Source organism: Apodemus sylvaticus, chromosome 11 (genome assembly GCF_947179515.1).
Source record: "Apodemus sylvaticus chromosome 11, mApoSyl1.1, whole genome shotgun sequence".
In the NCBI taxonomy this organism is placed as follows: domain Eukaryota; kingdom Metazoa; phylum Chordata; class Mammalia; order Rodentia; family Muridae; genus Apodemus; species Apodemus sylvaticus.
In genome coordinates, this window is record NC_067482.1 from 78,977,444 (window position 1) to 78,998,809 (window position 21,366).

The 21,366-nt window shown below is 49.3% G+C and overlaps 1 protein-coding gene across 2 annotated transcripts in view; it reads right to left on the bottom strand.

The window, feature by feature from the left end:
* Nucleotides 1-21,003, bottom strand: part of Osbp2 (oxysterol binding protein 2) — a 154,282-nt gene extending 133,279 nt beyond the window's left edge. For both annotated transcript variants that reach the window (XM_052199114.1, XM_052199113.1), the window contains exon 1: nucleotides 20,351-21,003. In XM_052199114.1, coding sequence (XP_052055074.1) covers nucleotides 20,351-20,985 — 635 coding nt within the window. In that variant the 5' untranslated portion in view covers nucleotides 20,986-21,003. The remainder of the gene's footprint in view (nucleotides 1-20,350) is intronic.
* Nucleotides 21,004-21,366: the final 363 nt, after the last annotated feature.

Below are 21,366 nucleotides of genomic sequence, written 5' to 3' on the forward strand. Positions count from 1 at the left end.
TCCCGGTTAAATGGGACAATAAAGTTCCCAGTTAAATAGGACAATAAAGTTCCAGGTTAAATGGGACAATAAAGTTCTTGGTGAGAGACAATAAAGTTCCCAGGCAAGGTGGGACAAAAGGGACGTTAAAAACCGGATAGCCTGTTCCTCTCTGTAAACAAAGAGGGAGGGAAAAGTTTGCGGAAGGCAAACCGAAAGTGAAAGTCCGTGGAGGTTTAAATTCGCAGATTAGCAACCTAGTGAAAAGTAAAGAGTTACAATTTATGGACCCTGCTCTGATAGCAGTGTCCTACATTTTTTTCTGCTTTCTTTTTGTAAAAGGACTTAGAGCCTTAATTTTTAAAATGGGGACCTCACAGTCTCATCCAATTTTTCTGGCTCTTCAGGAGCTGCTTTTATCAAAGAATTTAAAGATCAAGAAATCGACCTTAGAGAGATTTCTTAATGAATGTAATACCGTGGCACCCTGGTTCGCTGTTTATGGCAGCCTAACGGTCGACTGCTGGGATAGGTTAGGGAAGGATCTGGACTTAGCCTGGGATCAGGGCACACTCAAAGGAGGAGTAAAACCTATTTGGAAGCTTGTTAGGGGCTGTTTAGAAGATAAAAAATGCTGTAAGGTCGTAGAGGATGGACAAACTGCTTTAGAAATTTTACAAGAGGAAAGATCAGAAAAGGCAGAGAGTGTTAAAGAAAAAGGGGCAAAGTCTCTCTACCCTGCCTCAGAAGGGTTAGGAGATTTCAGTTCGGAAGATTCTGATCTTGAGGAGGAGGAGATACATGCTCTGGTTGAACAGTTGGAGGGAGTGAGCCTAAAACAGAGGAAGAAACTTAGAGATAAGTCAGGGGTGGCAGCGCCATCAATGGGTGTGGCCGTCCCCACCCTGCCAGCACCTTCCACTCCTCCACCTTATCTAGAGACTACCCAGTGTACAGGGAATTCCTTTTGTCCACAAGTTTGGTCACAGGTTCGCACCGAGTTCTCTTTAGCTTATCCAGTGTTTCAGAATCCACAAGGGCAAAGGAGTCATGAGCCTTTAGACTTTAAAGTTATTAAATCTCTGGCCGAATCAGTTCGAAATTATGGAACATCTGCTGCCTTCACGGTGGCTCAAGTTGAGGCTCTCGCTAGGCACTGTATGACTCCTGGGGATTGGAGTTCGTTGGTTCGTGCCTGCCTAAGCCCAGGACAATACCTTGATTGGAGAGCATTCCTTATAGAATTTGCAACTGAGCAGGAAGCAGTTAACATAGTGGCGGGCAACCCACAATGGGATAGGGATATGCTCCTGGGTCAAGGAAGGTACGCCAACCAACAGACTGGTTATCCGGTGCAAGTATACAATCAAGTCAATGATATTTCTATAAAAGCTTGGAAGTCCCTCCCCAATAAAGGGGAGGTAACAGGAAATCTTACTAAGGTTATTCAAGGGCCTTTGGAGCCTTTCTCTGATTTTGTTGCTCGACTCCTCGAGACTGCCACCAGAATTTTTGGCAATGTGGATTTGGCAGGGCCCCTAATAAAGCAGCTTGCTTTTGAACAATGCACAAAGGAGTGCCGTGCAGCTATAACCCCTTTCAAAAACAAGGGGATAGAGGAATGAATGAAAGCGTGCAGAGAGTTAGGAGGGCCGCTGACTAATGCAGGTCTTGCTGCGGCTGTGGTGCAATTAACACAGAATAGGAAGCCACAGTCAGGGGCTTGCTTCAGGTGTGGAAAGCTGGGCCATCTTAAAAAACAATGTCTGGAAAGAGGAAGCACAGGCACAGGTGAAATTTTTCTACACCCTAGACAACCTGGGTTGTGTCCCAAGTGCAAAAAGGGAAATCATTGGGCTAATGAGTGTAGGTCCTTTAAGGACATACATGGACAGCCCCTTCCGTCTGGCTATGGAGGTGCTCGGCCAAAAAGAGTTACAAAAGATCATTTGGCTGAGAGAGTCAAAAATTTTTATACAACATATTCGAGCTCATACAGGCTTACCTGGCCCATTAAGTGAAGGAAATGATCTGGTTGATCGTTGCACTAGAATGGAATATGCCTTTTTGAGTTCTGTTTTGGAAAATGCCCGAATTTTTCATAAGCAATTTCATATTCCTTTAAAGACCTTGCAACGAAGGTTTGGATTATCCCGAGCAGATGCCAGACAAATTGTGCTCGAATGTCAACAATGTGCTGTTTATAATCATCTCCCTAGTTTAGGAATTAATCCAAGAGGTTTGCTACCTTTAAAAATTTGGCAAATGGATATTACTCATATTTTTGAATTTGGAACTTTAAAATATGTTCATGTTTCTGTGGATACTTGTTCTGGCATCATTCATGCTACAGCCTTGAGTGGAGAGAAGACACGTAACGTTATTACACATTGCCTTGAAGCATGGGCGGCTTGGGGGCAACCTCAACAGCTTAAGACAGACAATGGCCCTGCCTATACAGCTCAGTCTTTTCAATCCTTTTGCAAGCAAATGAATATAATCTTGAATCATGGTCTACCCTATAATCCTCAGGGCCAAGGCATTGTTGAACGTGCTCATCGTACCCTTAAGGGATGTTTAACAAAACAAAAAGAGGGAATTGGATATGGTAGAACACCCAAAGAACGACTTTCATTGGCATTATTTACTTTAAAAATTTTGAATCTGGATAATGATGGTTTGGCTGCAGCTGATCGGCACCAATGCCCTAATAATACCTTGAAGGGTTATGTTAAATGGAAGGATGTGCTTACTGGATTATAGCATGGCCCTGATCCAGTGTTGGCGTGGGCAAGAGGTTCTGTTTGTGTGTTTCTTCAGACTCAACAAGATCCACTGTGGGTGCCTGAGCGGCTGACTAGACGCTGCAATAAAAATGAAGATCCTCCTGCTGTTACTGATTCTCGGCAGAGACATTGATGCTGGTGTAGATGGAGCCAAGATGGGCGATCTTGTCGGTGTTCCCGAGACCCATGCCGATACGCCATGATACTAAACTGTTTCCTTGTCTTTCTAGTTCTAACAAGTCTCTTGATATACCTTATTCACCTTTAAAGAGGAGGGAAGTGCAAATGAAAACTATGCCCTTGCCATCCTTTTGATAGTACTTTCAATTGTTTGCCTGTGGTGCATCTGCAGGATGAGGTGTATCCAACAAAGACAGGTTGCAATGATGGTACAGGCATTCACAGCCATTGAAGCTGGACAGTCCTCCTAGGCCTGGCTGGCAGCTATGAAGGCCTAATAAGATGCTTTCCACGCTCAGGATGCGAGGCTAAGCACTGCACTCAAGGGCCCATGATTGGAGAGCCCTTGAGGGGAGCATGTTTGGCTGCACGCGGGTTGGTACCCCAGAACCCGTCTCTGAGCAAAAGGTACTGGATGGGTTTGACGAAATCCACTGGGCTGATGGCTCAGAAGGGCGTCGAAACAAGGTCCATGAGTCCACCCGATGGGCAAATGATATATCAGAGGTCAAACCTCTACTCTCGCCTGAATGCGTGTTTAAAAAGAAAGAGGAGGAACTGTAGGGAGCTGCTTGCCAGTTAACTGTCGTTAACTGTCGTTAACTGCTAACAAGTCCTTATTTGGGTGGAGCCTGTTGAGTCTTGCGCCTTCCACGTGGATACAACCTATCAGCAATGCCCACGTGGCTAAGCCTGATTGGCTGGCTATTAGTATTTAAGGGCTGGGCTGATTCTCTCGGGGTCAGAAGAAGGAGAAGAAGGAGAAGAAGTACAAGGGTCTTGAGTAAACTGCTTGAAGAAGATCTTCCTGTGTTGCGTCATTCCTTGCCAGCGAGGGTGGACGCGACACCCCAGGGCACGGGGAGGGCTCTATTTAAAGTGCAGCCGTGGGCCTGTGACTCTGGGTTCTCCTACACGGAACATTTCAGGATAGTTGAACAGATTTTCTTTTTTTAAGTTATCACATAACCCAGGCAGCGGCTGTCACCACCTACAGGGTGCCCTGAAGCTCTGCTCTTCTTCTGTCCTTTCCTGTAAGACTCAAGCAGCAAGAAGACAAACCAGAGAAAATACCAAGCAAGAAAAATTGGGGCAGGGGGTGATATCAGTTGCCCAACCAGAGGGCAGAAATGCCACAACTCGATCAATCAAGGGAATGCTTCATTCCAAATTTAACACACGGAGGCCAATCACATGTATATGTTACACCACGACCTTATGGATAATCTATTCCTAATCTATTCCAGAATTTACACACACACACACACACACACACACACACACACACACGGAAGCCTCTGGTGCCGCAGGTAGTGACATTAATATTAGCTTAAATAATCTAATGTAAAGGTGACTCTCACAAAGCTTTAATCAAAACACAAATGACCAATGACAGTTAAACTGTCAAAATACAGGAGCAGCTATAAAATCAAAGGCCCCACGAGGGTGAGGGAGGGTGGACAGGCACAGTGTGCATATGAAACATCTGCTCCTAGTCAGCACGGCACTGTCCTAGGGCTGCTGAGGCCCAGGCTGGGCCCTGCATCTCGAGCAGGGACCAAGCCTCTGGGGAGGCTGCTGCCTTGGGTTCTCACAGCACTGCACACCTGTGAACCCCCCCCTTCACATGGACTGAATGAAGAAAGAATAGGAAGTCTGCCTCAGACGATGGTCTCCCCATGACAAGATCCCTGAACTACAGTAGGTCAGTGCACAGTGTGGCCACTTCCCAAAGAAGCCTCAAGTGTGCCTTCTCATCCTTCACCAACTCTGTTTTCCAGAGCTGTGGCAACTCTAGGAATGAGGGTGGCGGTCAGGCTCTCAGGAGCCTAGCAACACCCTCGGCATTCTGAAGCATCTTTTCCACTGGTAAAACAATTACCGAGTACTCAGCAGCGGGGTGGGGAGGTGTCTTCTGTTTCTCCAATCTGCAAAGCAGGGCTGTTCACTGGTGAGAAGAAAGAAGACCTTGTAGTCTTCCCTTTCCTCTGAGCAGGACCTCCGTGTGTGATCACGAGGACACTGCACTCACTGGGTAGGTGGCTCATGGCTCTGGCCTCGCTCTCTCATGTATCCTTGTCTCTAGGGAAGCTGGTGGCTATGTGGAGGGGACACTCAAGCAACCCTTTAGAGACCACAGGGAAAGAGCCAGAGGCCTCCTGCCAGCCACTCACCCTCTGCCAGCGTGAGTCACTGCCCTGAGAAGTGAGGCCTGCAGCTGTAGCCTCAGTCAAGCCTTTGGATGAAGCAGCCTCATGACAGGGCCCAATGCCCTCCAACAGTCCCCCCACTCGTGAATTTCTAACTCACAGAAACCAGGAAATAATGGTTTCCTTCAGCTTCTAGATTTTGAGGTGACTGGTCCTGCACCAATGGATAATCCACAGAAACTCTGAGAGAACCTCTCTGGACAGGGACAGTCCAGCCTTGTGATAGGACAACATCCCTGGATGGCTCCCCAGCTCAGCTGTGGAGGGAACACTGGCTTGTCCTAGAGAGGAGAGGCTTCTCTGTCACAGGAGCCATGATTGTGCTCAGAGGCTGGGGTCAGTAGTGATGAGCAAAAGTATGGTTGGTTTGAGGACTGGTCCAGGCAGGAGGAGTAGCTCAGGGGTGCTGCGTGTGCCTATCACACAGGAAGCTCGGGGTTTAGTCCCAACATGTGTGTGTGTGTTATGAGAAACAAATAAAGAACCTATGGGCCTGAGTGGGGCCTGGAGCGAGTGTGGGGCCGGAGTGAGCAGGGCTGGAGCAAAAGGGAGAGAGGGACAGGGGGAAATAAATTTTAAATTTAAGACAGGAGTGGTAGTGCTTGCCTTTGACCCTAGTGTTCCTCATGGGAGGCAGCGGCAGGAAGCTCTGTGTAATTTTGGGGCTAGCCTGGTCTGACAAAGAAAGCTCCAGGCCTCTTTCTTCTCTTCTTCCCTCAACTGACTCAGGACTTTAAATAAAGATACCCTGCACGAGCATGCGAGCTTCTCCCAGAAAACATGGGTTAATAAATGAACATCTCAGCAGCTCAGAGGTTAAGAACACTTGCTCTTGCAGAGGACCCAGGTTCAATTCCCAGCACCCACTTGATAGAACACAATCATCTATAATTCTAGCCCCAAGGGATCGACACCCTCCTCTGACCTCTGTGGGCAGCTCATGCTCATGGTGTACATACATGCATGCAGGAAAAGCGCTGATGCATATAAAATAAAATAAACCTTTACAAAACTAAAATGAAAATCTCTGTGCCTAGTGTGACGTATTTCCTTATGAGCTAAATGCTAAGGTGGCCTCCAAAACAGCTACTGCCACCACGCTTGGATCTTACCGCTCCTAGACCGTAAGCCTCTATCGCTAAAGACACCACATATGTTGGTTACAGGCACAGAGAAATCAACCTGAAAACTTCCTTCCTGTTTCATGGTACTAAAAGGTGTACGGGCGCCATGGGATGCCCTCGGTGGACATACTCAGCAGTGGGCCCTGCATTTGACAGTAGTGGCCTGCTGCTAGGAAGCTGTGCCCACAGGTACATGCTGGCATGACTGTTATAGGGTAACCTGTTGCTTTATCACTGAATCTGAGGCACCCTCTTAGGAGGGAATTCAAGCCTAGTACTGTAAGCCCGCCAAAGCCCATGACTGAGGAGGTGGCAGGCCCGGGGGGGGGGGGGGGGGGGGCAACCCCGCCCATTACGCTAAACTTACTCGTTATAAACCTGCCTTCTAAATGCAGTCAGTGTGAGACTCATAATAGTCACAGTACGGAGCCCAAGTGACTGCAGAGCACTTACTCTGATTGGACACCTACACCACACTTGCCCCAGGACTCGGGGGACAGCACAGAAGAGGGATGGGAAGAATGGGAGAGGAAGAGGGCGGGGAGCGGTGCCGTGAAACACTGTCCTCTGGATAGAAGCAGCTACTGAACTCATCTGCACAAGATTCACCCAAGATAAGTCAGTCAGTGTGGGGTGAGTGGGGGAGGGGCCATGAGGCTCTACCCTGAAAAGAGGAGCTTTGGGAAGCTGAGGGAGGATAATTCTTCCTGGGGGTGTGGCTGCTGCTGGGTTTGCCAGAGGTGTGCAGGCAGCTCTAACTGCACTTAAGGCACGTGAGGGAATGGTAAAGAACTGGCACATAAGGGAAAGGGGAACATGTCAGGGTGCTCACGCTGGTGGGAGCCGGGCTGGATGCCATCGGGGTACATGGTACACGCGTATGAAACCGGCAAGGAATAAATCTGATTTAGAAACGATAAAACATGTGGTCCCTGGAAGGGAGAGCAGAACCTGTGAGCGTGAGTTCTCCGCAGCTCCTGACGCCCTCTATGAGGTGCAATCCACAGCTATGCATCTGCCACTGGGCTTTGCAGGATCAACCCCTGAGCAGAGTAGATGCTTTCCCTCCCCATCTGCAAAGGAACGATGGGGCTGTCAGCTGTGATTTTGTCAGTGTGAAATGTGGACCAGAACGAGGGCTGCGTGCCTGCTGTGACCTCTGCTCTTCCTCCCGCTCTCTGAGGAATGCTCCACCTCACTGGTCCCCTCTGCCTCAGCCACCTGCAGCTACTCAAGACTAACCCAGCGCTGCTGAAAAACCAAGTTAAAACCATCCAGGTAGCCTGTGGGGGAATAAAGCTGTCTGATCTAGGAGCACGGCAAGCTGAGGAGTCTGGGAGTCTGCCTCTGAGGCCACCTGCCTTCTTACAGGCTGCCACCCACACGCTCGCTCACGCAGGGGGAGTGAAGACGCGGCTGGGTGGAGAGAACGTGCCCATCAAATGCATGGCCCTGGATTTGGTCCCCAGCATGTTAAAAAAAAAGGGGGGGATCAATCTCATGCAGAGAGATTTGTAGGATATAAAGTTTCTGCTGCATGGGGTTTGGACCCGAGTTCAGATCTCTCTAGCACCCACTTATATGCAGGGTGTGGCGGGCGGGGGGCACAGAGTGGACCCTGGGGTTTCCTAGAGCAAGCTGACTTGCTAGATTGAATAGGTAAGTTTCTGGTTCAGCGAGAGACCCAGCCTTACTACAGAGCGTGACCAAGGAAGACACTTGAGGTCAACCCCAGGTCTCCACATGCACAAGCACACACCCCAAACATACAAACACATGACAAAGGGGGAGAGAGACAGAGAGACACAGAGAGAAACAGAGAAACAGAGACAGAGAGAGATTAAGATTTGGGAGCCATTTTGGATTTATGCCCCGCCCCACCCCACCCCACCCCACCCCACCCCACCCCACAGAGGACGAAGGAGCAGCTAAGACTGAGAGCAGCAGTGTGTGGCTCTGACCAGCACGGTGCTTTTCAGGAGGCTTTCCACCCTACGTATGTGCTCTAGGGACCGCTGATGTGCTAGTGCCAGAAACCTTAAGGAGGATCCCAGAAAACAGTGCTGGGACTGTTGGCTTCCCCACGGCAGGTCTGGAACCTTATCTGATCATCTGCAAAAATGAACTCAGAAGCTGGGTGTGGTTCAGGAAGAGAGCAAATGCTTATTAAGGCCCTGCATCTAATTCTAAGGCTTCCATTTGTTTGTTTGTTTGTTTGTTTTCAACTCAAAATGGAGTAAAGACCTAAATTTAAGTTCCAAAACTATAAAATTCTTAGAAGAAAATGCAGGGGAAAGGGCTGGCTTGACACTTGGCTTTTCCAGGACATAACACAGAAGCAGTGGAAGGAAGCAGATGGGTGGACAACGACACACAAAAACTGCAAAGACCCTGATGGAGGCTGTGGTCCTCCAAGAACAAACCACACCACCAAGAACAAAAAACTGATTTTTAAAATGAGCAAAAGTAACTTGTCAGCAATGGTGTAGATATTTAATTCCAGCACTCCGGAGGCAAAGGGAGGCAGGTGTCTGAGTTCAGAGGAAAGGCGCCATCTCCATCCCTAAGGTGAGGCTCTCAGCAGGGGCTGCGCACCACACAGCCCCGGGATCAGATCTCAGCTCAGACACCGATGACAGGGCTGCTGCTCCAGGGCCTGTGCCAGCTTTCTCACTTATAACCATAGATTTCACCCTCTTCCTCTCTGGATTGTCATCAGATGGCGGTAAAACGTGTGTGAACACTGTGGACACCATGGCAGGATCTGGTCCTTATTAAATCTAACGTGCTACAAGGAGGGAGGTACAGGGGGAGCTTGTTCAGGCCAAATTTTGTGTATCACACTGAAGTTTTCTTCCAAAAGCCAAAGGCCTTAAATTCAGGCAGGACAGGTTTTTTTGCCCAGTCCCTGAAGACAGAAGGAAGATTTGGAGCCCCTGTTACCCTGCTTTCCAAAGGTTCTTACAAGCTATGAAATACAACAGACATTCAATAACAAAAAAAATCCCATCTCTGCAGGCTTCATCTGAACACAAGTCAACCACGCAGCCTCCCAGTCGAGGCCAGAGATGCATTCATGATGGCTTTTCTGGAATATGGGGAGAGGTGTGGAGGATGCAGGTCACTGGGGGAGGCCCTTCTCTGCTTCCTGTCTATCATGAGGTGAATGTCTTCCTCCTCCTCTTCCTCCTCTTCCTCCTCTTCCTCCTCTTCCTCCACTTCCTCCTTCTCCTCCTCTTCCTCCTCTTCCTCTCTCTCCTCCTCTTCCTCCTCTTCCTCCTCCTCCTCCTTGCCCTATGATTCACTGACAACCCAGCCTTGACCAAAAGAACCTTCCTCCCTCCCTCTGTAAAGCATTTGGCATTGGGTTCAAGTGACCTTTAGTACAACACACACATCCTGGACCCTTCTCCTCCATTCCTGCCGGCTCCCACATACGCATACTCCAGCCAGGACCCGTCCCTGCATCTTGGAGCCTCTCTTCCATCCTGGTACCCTCCTCATCCCCACCCTGGACTTCTCTTCTCTATCCTGGGCCTCCTTGTTCATCCCCATCCCAGACTCTCCTCTCCCAGATGATGTACTTTATTTCCCTGGAAATCCCGCAACTCCCCCTGGACTACGGCAATGGTCCTCCGGGCTACTGGAATTATTCAGGCTGAATATTGAGTCCTTTCTTTCTCTTTCCCTCTCCCTCTCCCCTGACCTGTTAGTCTGGGTGTACATATCTGCAGATGCATGTATGCACAAATGCATGTGGAGGCAAGGGCCAACCTTAGGTGCTGTCATCTACTTTGGTAGACCTGGAGCTCACCAAGCAGCTTAGGTAATCTGGCTAGTGAGTCCCAAGGATCCACCTGTCTCTACCCACCTAGTGCTGGGATTACAAACCCGGGTCACCGTGCCCAGACCTTTTTTTTTTTTAATTATTTATTATATGTGAGTACACTATAGTTGTCTTCAGACACCCCAGAAGAGGGCATCACACCTCATCACAGATGGTTGTGAGCCACCATGTGATTGCTGGGATTTGAACTGGGGACCTTTGGAAGAGCTGTCAGTGCTCTTAACTGCTGAGCCATCTCTCCAGCCCATGCCCAGACTTTAAAAATGGGGATTCTAGGAAATCAAAAGCACTTTACCGACTGAGCTCCTGGCCTCCAAGTATTGGGTCTTTATAGCACAGAAGAGATGAATATCACAAAGCACTATTTTCTTGCTTGATTGCTTTTTTTGACTCTAGAGATTGAACCCAGGGCATCACACATGCTAAGCACACACACCATTGCACACACACATGCTAAACACACACACACCATCACACACACGCATGCTAAGCACATACAACATCCCTAACTTGCACCACTAGCCCGGGAAGTGTTTTCTCTATAAAAACACTTCTCTGACATTTGAGAGTGTATGAAGGTCCAGGCATCCCAGAGGACCCTACAAGGTAAAGACGCAGCCTCTGCTTTGGAGCGGGGGAGGAAGCCCACACCTCGCTAAGTGTGCATGGCCAAATGCCACTACACCGGATGGCATCCCAGGCATGGTTCCTCCAGACTGTTGCTAAGGAACCAGGTAGATCCAACCCAGGAGCACACACATGACCTTGGTTATTGTTGCCAGGCCAAGATTTTGGCATCAAGTACTGGCGGACTATGAGGCAGGTCAGGCCCAGGAAGAGTTGGAGGGGGACCGCTGCACGGGCAGTGAGTGATGTGTGTACCTAGTGAACTCAGGGAAGCCACCGCCCATATCAGAGCAGTGCCCACAGCTCCATCAGAGGATAACACAGCATGGCAGGCAGAGTCCCTGCCAGCTCTGCAAGGCCATCTGCTCCTATTGGGTTTCAGGCAGTGGGCCAAGAATGCAGTCGATTGCTAGGAGTCAGAATCAGTGTGAAATATGCACAGGTGTGGCCCAGAACGAGGACCCAGGAGGAGCAAAACATTGCTGGATGATCAAAATTCACAGGAAAAAAATAGCTTAATGGTGGCCTGGGGAGCTTTGCATACAAAAAAAAAAAAAAAAAAAAAAAAAAAAAGGACCCAGTGTAGCCACTTCTCTGTGGTGACACCTGCTCTTTGATGTAGCACACCTGGTCTGTGATCGAGTGCCTGTTCTGCTCAGGGCTGTCAGTTCCCAGCCCTGCCTGTTCTCCTTGCTGTTTTCCCACTTGAGATTAAACAACCTAGCACCTCCCTCACATTCTTTACTACATCTTCCCCTCCCCCTCCCCTGACTCTCCTTCTCTCCTTCTTCTTCTCCTTCCTTGGTTGTTTTGTTATTGTTTTAGTTTTTTTTTTTTTGTTTTGTTTTCCCATAGGAGGCGTGGCAGATGGAGAGCTACAGACTAGATGGACATGTGCGGACCCTACTAAGCTGGTATGGTGGACAAGAAATGCACCGCCATACGTTCGTGTATTTGAACTCTGGGCCTCCGGTCGGCCATGATGCTTGGGGAGGTTGTGGAAATGTTAGGACAAGGAGCCTTGCTGAAGGAAGCGTGTCACTTGGGAGTTTACAGCCAGCCTCAGTCCCAGTTTGCTCTCTCCATTTCCGGTATGAAGATAAAGCTGTAATGAGCTAGCTTCCCATTCCTGCTTCCGTGCTGTCCCCATGTACGCACACAGTCTGGGCCCTCCCTCTAGAACCAAAGACCAAAATAAAGGCTTTTTTCTAAAAGTTGTTTTTGGTTGTAGCAACAGACGAGTCACTGATATAGTTTGGCATCTGCCTTAGTCTGATCAGAAGCAAGAGGACATCCCATGACTCAGAGCCTAGGGGAAGCATTCACTGTCCTTGAAGCAGAGTGGGGTTAGCCCTCAGTGGGCCTGGGAGTACTTCCACGGGTGAGCCGGCAAGGATTCGCACACGGGCTCCAGGATGCTCACCCTTCCAAGGGCCTGCTTCTACAACCAGCACCGGATCGGAGTCTGGAATGGAGCTTTGGATTTGGAGGCGGGGTGAAGTGGGAACTTAAGGGTGCTTTGGAAAGCAAACAGGTGCAGAACTGTTGTCCTGAAGCGGACACAGGTGAAAGGGTGTTTCGCCAAAGCAAGCACGTGAGAGGGCACGCGACGAAGGATGCTTCGCTCACTGGTCCACCTTACACTGTGTCATGGGGCTCCATTTGCTGTGACTCCATACAGAGAAACACACCAAAAAAACTTCTGGTGGTGTGCGGGTGGCTTCTCGCCGCTTCCGTGGACTTGGGCTGATTGGCAGAGTGATGTCAACTGATACAAACTCAGGGGGAGTTTTGCTAAGACAGACTCACATGCTGAGGCACGTGGTGTTCGGAGGAGCATATGCATACGTAGGACTCAACGGACCGTGAGAAGCGCTTGCAGAGCCAGCTCTGCAATGCTTCTTGAGCTGGGTGCTTCACTGAGAGGCACAGCAAGGAGCTGGCATCCATGTTGGCCCTGGTCCTGACGGCTGACTCGTGCAGAGGCTGAGGCCTGCCTCTGCGAGGTCGTGCCACCGCTGCTGATTGTCTTTGCTGTCCTGACTCTACTGAACTGGATTGCTGGTATATTCGAGAAGTATTTGTGAGTGGGTGGAGCTGCCCCTGATAACCTGTGAAGTGAACTTCTGATTTCCTGACAACACAGACAGTATGAGCTCCAACAAACCTTTCTAAACAGGTCCACTTCCCCCCCCAGCCCCCTCCGCATCCTTTCTTTTCTACTACCTGGTAAGTGGTGGGCTAAAGGGAGGTTAAAACACTTAAGAACCATCATTAAAAGTGTGGCTTTGAAAAATTAAAGCTACAGCAGGGGTGAGGGGAGCTTCCTGCTGTTACTTAATTGACAGTGATGCTCCCGCTGTTGATACAATGTGGCATACGCTGATCCCCATGGAAATCTGGAATTTAGGTACATGCTAGACAGGGCTCTTGAATATGAGCAGCCCATGGCACAGACCTTGGGCTGAGAAAGGAGCCTCCTGTGTTGTCTTGGAGATGCCCACGGACACGCCCTGTAAGCTCTAAGAGGACAAAGGCTCAGTCCTGGGTGTTAACAGAAGCCATGGCAGGTATTTTAGAGAGGTTCAGTGCAGGGATGCATTTTCTTAGACAGAGCCACCGGGATCAGGGAAACCAGCGCCAAGGCAGGGAGGCACTGACCAGGACAGCGGCTGGAAGTCAGGGTGCTAGTTAAGCAGAGAGCTATGATGCCGCAACAGGGTGGAGACAAGGGCTACAGGAGAGACTTGGGAATCCATTCCATCTGGTATGGAGGGAGGAGGGAGGAGGGAGGAGGGAGGAGGCAACAGCATGACTCAGGTTTTCAGCTATTCATGGAAAGAGGAAAGTTCAGAGGAGGCTTCATGGAGAAAGCTGCAGTTCCTGTCACCAGAACTTCTTCAAAGTGTTGGCACGCACAGCACACCTCCGGACTGTCCCCTGTCCGTGTATCACTCTGGACAGCGTCGGCAGCAGCCGCCTCATGCAAATGTTACACAAGAACACTTCAAACAAGCATGCACGCATCGTCACAGTCACACACATGCATATCTGTGTATTCCTCAGCTTCAATGCATGAAATTCTGAGCATTTCAAACTGAGTCCCACAGCAGGGGGCTGCCTCCTAAAGGGGCCTCGATGCCTTAACCCACAGACACGCAAGCACCACAATTCCAGGGCGCTTTGCTGTGCATGGGCTTTTGGCTCTCCATCTTTCATCAACTAAGTATTATCAAAAACGATACTCTTTTTTGGGGGGCCCAGCCTCCACAGGAGCCGGCTCTGGAAGGCTGAGCTCTCAGGGGAGATGAATGAGCAGGATTCTCTGGGGGCTGACGTACTGAGCCATTCTGTTACCTGAACCCACTCTGAAACATGTCTGGCTCATCAAATATGCAAAGGTCTTCAGCCAGAAAATTTAATTTTTTAAAAAGATTTATTTATCTCATTTATATGAATATGTTGTAGCTGTCTTCAGACACACCAGAAAAGAGAGTCAGATCCCATTACAGATGGTTGTGAGCCACCATGTGGTTGCTGGGAATTGAACTCAGGACCTCTGGAAGAACAGTCAGTGCTCTTAACCACTGAGCCATCTCTCCAGCTCCAAGAATTTAAATCGTATTCTCACTTGAATGCCGCCTTTTCCCCCCAAGATTGGTTCTGAACCTTCCTAATGCTGAGACCATTTAATACCATTCCTCATGTTGTAACCCCCAACCACAAAATTATTTGTTGCTAGTTCACAAATGTAATTGTGCTCCTGTTCTGAATCACAGTGTAAACATCTGGTAGGCAACCCCATGGGGAAGGGGTCACAACCCACCGGTTAGAAACACTGGTCTAGGCTAGTGCTTTAAGGTACTTCTTGTTAACCAGCCTAGCCACTTCTGAGGATAGACCAGAATGGGGAATAAAAACATTTTTAAAATATTTCCATCTGAAATCATCCACTGAGAAACAAAAGTCACTTATGGGGTCAAGCAAACAACTGTCTCACACACACACACACACACACACACACACACACATGATTCTGCCTCACTGCGTCAATTTTGTGAATATGAGAAAAGTCATATTGATAATTTTATTTTTCTATTATGACTTGTCAGGACAAATACCTTAGGAAATTCTGTATCACTTACGAATTCTTCCCTAATTTCATTTCATTAAATGTTCTCTGGGAGACAAGAAGTAGGAACGAAATGCTTACAACGGGAACTAACAACAACAACAACAAACTGGCATGTGAAGCTGTGATCCCCGGCGGGATCTGAAGAGACACATAATTAGGGGTGCTAGTCAACAGAACGCTCCTCGTCCTCCACCTTATATCTTACCACATCGTCGGAAGGAAGTAAAACTGTACCCAGTGACCCGTGCCTCCCAGATACACCACTGACATGTGACAGTATTCACAAGCAATGTCCTTAGACTCCTGCTAACAGGAATGTCACTGCACCCATCTGTTGACTTAGGCACTGTGAGGTAAAAATACAAGCTGCTGGGACAGCCAGGCTGCCTCACAGGCCCATGGGAAAAGCCAGTATTTGCTGTTGGAACCAGTTCCTGGCATGAAAGCCAAGCCCGCTGAGAGCAGAACCCCTATTTCTATTTTCATGTTGTCATTGCTGGTCCCCAAGATCCCCTCTTTGGGGCAGAGACTTTTGAAGTTGAGCTCTTCCTTCCAGAATACCCAATGGAGGCACCTCGACTATATTTTATGACCACAAATTTGCAGGGGGTGGCCCCAGCCATGGCCAGGACCCACAGAGGAGATAAGTCATAGAGGCAGGAATGAGTCAGGCCTGGGAGTCGGGGTGGTGGTGGGGAAATCTTGCAACTTGATTGACTGACAGTCAGAATGCTTCTTTATTTAAAAAGAACTCGGTAGGCAGGGATAGATTCATGTTGCTCCAAAACAGGAATCATATCATTTTTATCCCAAGACATGTGTCATGATGTCCTCTTGGTCACAAGTTCAGTCATCGTTGATAAACAGTGACAGAGCGGAGTTATCTTCTACAATCATTTTCCATCATCAGCCCCATAGCCTGACTTTTAAGAATCTAGCAGCATACTTTGCCAAAGCATGCCAGCCCGTCCTCAGGCTGGTAGCTCTGGCAGTTTGAAGGGCACCAGACAGAAAGAAAATCTCCAAGCCAGCCTGGGCTGATTGCCATGTCCCAAGCAATATATTATCAACTTTTAATGGTCAGAGTGCTAATTGTCATTAGGCCCAAGAAAAAAATCTTCAGGCCAAAACAGCTGCAATTATTATTCAATTTTGGGCATAATAAATGTTTGTACCTTGGTAGAATTTATTTGTACATCTAATCTTGGTGTTCTTCTGTTTCTTGGTCATATGGCACCACAGTGTCCCTCCCTGTACAAGCTAACTTTTCTAACTTTATTCTGTTTTTTTTTTTTTCATTTATCTACACCACTCTTTGTCCATCAGTATAAGCCCAGCCAATCTAACTTTTTTGCTGTATCTTTTCTTCAAGGGCCATACCATATGCGGCCCCCAATCTTATATGCCGCCTAATTGCCTGAGTGTATAAGAAGAGACTTTCAGTCTGATCTGCTGCCAGCTTCTATAGCCCACCAAGTCTCATGGACCTTTATAAGTTTGCTTTGCTCTTATTATCTTGTTCCTGAGTAAGTACAGTATCTTGGAGTCAGAGCCTTACGAGGAGATCTCTGACATCTTTTTTTTTTTGTTGTTGTTGTTGTTGTTGTTGTTTGGATTTGGTTTTTTTTTTTTCCGAGACAGGGTTTCTCTGTGTAGCCCTGGCTGTCCTGGAACTCACTCTGTAGACCAGGCTGGCCTCGAACTCAGAAATCCACCTGCCTCTGCCTCCCAAGTGCTGGGATTAAAGACATGCGCCACCACCGCCCGGCTTCCCATCTCCTTTATAGGAGGATCTCATAGCAGTGTTAGGAGCATGGCTGTACTGACAGCTCTTGCAGAGGGCCCAGGTTTGAGTCCCAGTACCCTCATAGTGTTTCACATCATCTGCAGCTCCTGACTGAGGAGATCCAATGGCTTCTCCTGACCCAGGAGCACCAGGCAAGCATGTGGCGAGTGGGCATATCCAGGTAAAACACTCACACACAAAAATTAAGTTAATCTAAAAATATGTTTTTTTTTAAAAGCAGCAAAACAGGACCAGTGTCATGATTGGTAAAGGTACCTGCTGCCACATCCAGTGACCTGAGGTCAGTCCAGTGAAACCACACAGTGAAAGGAGTTCTCACTGACTCCCGAAAGTCATCCTCTGACCTCCACGTGGGTGTCAGACCTGTCATGCACTCCCCTTCATCCAAAAAATAAATAAACAACAGGGAACTAGTTCTTTAGGGTATGTTCTTAGCCAGGTCCATCTCTATTTATATGTACATATGAATCAGCTCAGCTGTCTGAGCCATAACGGGAATATTCAAAATCACAGGTCACGTGGTTTGATGCCAAGGATGCCTTTCCAGACTTCAAACAAACATGCCTTGCAACCATTTTATACAGCTTGTCTGGAAATACATTTCTGTAAGCCTCGTGCCTTAGTAAAATATTTCTGTTATTCAAAGAAAGAAAAAGATGGCCCCATATTTTCTCCTACTACTCAGCTTTACCTAGTTAAGAGTTTTACATTTTTTATTTGGTTTTATTCTTCTGAGACACAGTCTCATTGTGTAGCCCTGACTAGCCTGGAACTTGCTGGATAAAACAGGCTAGCCTTGAACTCACAAAGATCTACCTGCCTCTTCCTCCCAGATACTGGGAGTAAGGAATGGACCGCCTTACTCAACAGACGCTTGCAAGAGAAAAGTCTGTTTCTTTCTCAACCACATCACCTAGACAAGGGACCTTGCCCCTCACAACCCTGAGAGAAAGAGGTCATAGGTTAGAGTAGGGCTTGTCTTTTCTCTCTCAATTGTTTCAGGCACCGTGATCTTATCCTATGAAAAACTACTGAGATAGTGGCTATTGAATACAAACAGAACCACAGCATTGTGAAGGAGGCTAAGGACACACACACACACACACACACACACACACACTGGCTACAGTGGAGCACTCTGGAAGGTATCTGCTACTGATAGGATCATGAGCGGCAGGCCTGGAAGGGGCTTGGGCCTGGGACCCAGTGGTGGGATGGTTATGCTTGACTAGAAAATGGGATCAGAAGTGTGGACAGGAAGCCAGGGATAGTGGTACAGTCTTCAGCACCGGGGAGACTGAGGCACAAAGGTCATGAGTTTAAAGGTCAGCCTGAACTATGCAGGGAGACTGTCTCAAAGAAAACAGACCAGGAGAGAGCAAAGCAGAGAGGCTGTGGAGGGAGCTGGAAATTCTAGGCAGCAGAGCAGAAGAGAGGCTGACCCAGGCCGAATCTGGACTCACTGTGAACAGGATGGATAAATGTCAGGACCATGCATTCTAGTAGCTGAGCCAAGCAACAACTGTGTCCACGTGGTCTCCAGAAACATCTCAACAAGACCACAGAACTGAGAGAAGTGGGTCTTGTGTGCACGTGCACACACACACACACACACACACACACACGGGCACGTGCACTGGAGAGAGAAACTTTCCCCCTTCTTCCTTTTCCAAACCAGAGCTTATCTCTACAATGTTGTCAGCAAGTTATGAGAATTTTTTTTCTTAGTGGCCCACAGACTCTACATCCTTCAAAGGCCAACTCTCTATACAGGAGAAGTGAGAATATGAGAATATTACTCTTCTAATGGAAACACAACAGTCCAGTGTGAGGCGAGGCCATATGTCCTATGTTGACCCCCACAGCTTAGCATTCCTACTAAACACAGACAATCCTGGAGGCTGGAATCCAGAATGCACATACACTGGGTCAGTCGCGGAATGGGCCCTAGTCTCGGGTATCCGACTCCATCTTTCAGAACACTTTTAATAAAACTGACATTTCTTAGTACTCAAGCGTCCAGAAGAGTCTGCTCTTTAGAGGTGAGGCCCTGAGCAAAAATGCCCGGGCAGGCGACCAGATGACAAAGCCTTCTCCTCCTCTCAAGCCTCAGAATCCTCCCTTGTGAAATAAAATGGCATCGGCACCTGTCTCGCACCACGGCCGGAGGGGTGAAATGAACGAATGAAGCATGACCACGGCTGACGTTGCCTCCAGATAAAAAATAACCCAGCGACTCACAGAAAGGCCCTCATCACTGCACAGCTGGATAAAATCGTCGCCTGACTGGAGTGTATGCTAATATGGGTTAAAAGTGACATCTGGAAAGGATCTCCTGTTGCTCGAGTGGTATGCCAACTCTAAGGACAGTGTGTTCCGGGTCACAGCCCAGTGGCCGGGACACCACGCGAGTAGGACGCACTCTGGCTCATCTTGCCTTCTCCTCCATGGAACTAAACGAGGTCGGCGACGACCTCTCAACTGGGTACAAGGGCCACATTTAACCAGCGGGGCACAAACATTCTCAGCCATGCCATACCGAGCAAGCCTCCAAACCAGACACCTTGTCTCCAAAGGGCTCAGCAGAACCTCAAGTACTATTAGCGGGGGAAACTCACGCTTTAGCAAACAACATGGAGGGAAATCTGTCTAACAGTGAAGAAGGCCTTCTTGGTGAGTGACCCTGGACCAGCCTCACCATCCTCACATGGAAACTTTTAGAAAAGCCATCCTGGGCTGGAGAGATGGCTCAGTGGTTAAGAGCACTGACTGCTCTTCTGAAGGTCCTGAGTTCAAATCCCACATGGTGGCTCACAACCATCAGTACAGCTACAGTGTACTCATATAAATAAAATAAATAAATCTTTTTTTTAAAAAAAAGCCATCCCTCAGGCACTTTCCTCAGGCCTGTCTCAGGAGGGATTCAGTGGTCACCTTGACACTGTCGCAGCAACCCTCTTAGATTGAGAACCTCCCATCTACAGTGACCTGAGATCTCAAAGCTTAAACTCCCAGAAAACAGCTAGTGTGAAAGGGAGGGAAGTGCCCCTTTCTATCCGGCCTTAGCAGAAGGCAGTGTCAGCTCTGTCTCTGCCAGACCGCAGCTCTGAACCCCACGCTGCTTCTGGAATGAGAAGGGTAACCGGAAAGCATTATCTGCTTTGCACAAAATGTCAGCTTGGGGTCCCAATGGGTACAGACTGTGTCTGCCACACCTGTGGGTCAGCCAGTCCCAGTCCAAGGCCTGGCAACCTGCAGGTGTCAGCAAGGGTAGGAAACTCACGGAGTGACCCGGTGAGGTGGGACCTGCAGCCCTTCCTGAGAGTGGCGTTCACTAGCCACCTCCCTCTGTGAACACAATGAACCAGACACAGCAAGGACTCTGTAGGGCTGGTTTTGGCTGTCCTCCCAGGTCCACAACTCCCAAAACAGGAGGGGGACAAAGGACCTGCTCCACTCCATCCCCCTAATGATCCTTTTAAACCCTGGCTTGCCAGAGGCTGTGTCCACAGGTCACATCTTCCCTTGGCAGTTGCCAGGCATTACTTCCACAGAAGTTCATGCAAACCTCTCAGAAGGGTTATGGTGACATCCCAGAGTCGAGGCCGGCCATCACCACCCTCCAACCACAGATGTCCCACCTCGGTACTTGTACCTGTAGTAGGACAGCAAGCCATTGCCAAGCACGAACCAGCGGCGCTGGTAGCCCTTCAGGTAGTTAGTCCACTTGAAGAGCCAACCCTTGTAGGTGTCCAGAAGTGGTGAGACCATTTGGACACCAGTCCCTGACACTGGACTCCCGGCAGAAGTCTTCGCCTGTACTGGTCGCAGAAGAGCCTGGGTCTTTGGCACCAGCCTGGACTCGGGTTTGGCCACGAGCAAACTCCCTGCTGTTGACCACAGTGGGGATGGCAGGTCTGGTGAAGGTTTGATGATGGACACAGGCTCTGCTCTTGGGCCTGCCTCTGACCTTGGCCACAAGTCCTGTAGTTCCGATTCCTGCCCAGCCCCTAGGGGCCTTGGCACAGACGTCGTCTGGGAGCCAGGTTCGGATCTCGACGCCGGCTCAGAAATTGGCTGGCACACCTGTTCGGACAGCAACTCCTGCTCTGGTGCCTGCACAGGCTGGAGCTGAGGCTTTGGCGCCGGCCCTGAGCCGAACGTGGACGAGTTCATGCCCGGCGCCGCCGTGTGGCAGGATAGGCAGGGCACAACCGTGAACAGCGACGAGAGCCCGCGGGAGCGGCCAGCGCAGCCGCCGCCTCGGCTCAGAGCGGCCGCTTTCCCCATAGAGCTGTGGACCCGAGCGCGGCGGTGCGCGGAGTGGGGGCGGGGCGGGGCGGGAGTGGGTGGGGCCTGTTCGGAGGGAGGGGCGTGGCCGGGCGGGGTTGGTGGAGGAGTGGGCGGAATGGGTGGGGCCCTCACGTGAGCGGCAGAGATGGGGGCGCGCGTGAGTCCCTCCGCCGCTCTGGCTAATGTGAAACAACTGGGCCAAGAGTTGGGAAGACCGCTTGATAGGCACCTCAAGCTGTCTGTCCTTCCTGTGTCAGGCGCTGGAAGAACAATGGTGAATGGCCAAGCGGTGCGCTCACCCGGCAACTCTGGGCAATGGGGTGGGTCATAGACAGCAAATCTCAAACCCTGGGAGTCCAATCTTCTGAGGAAATCCAG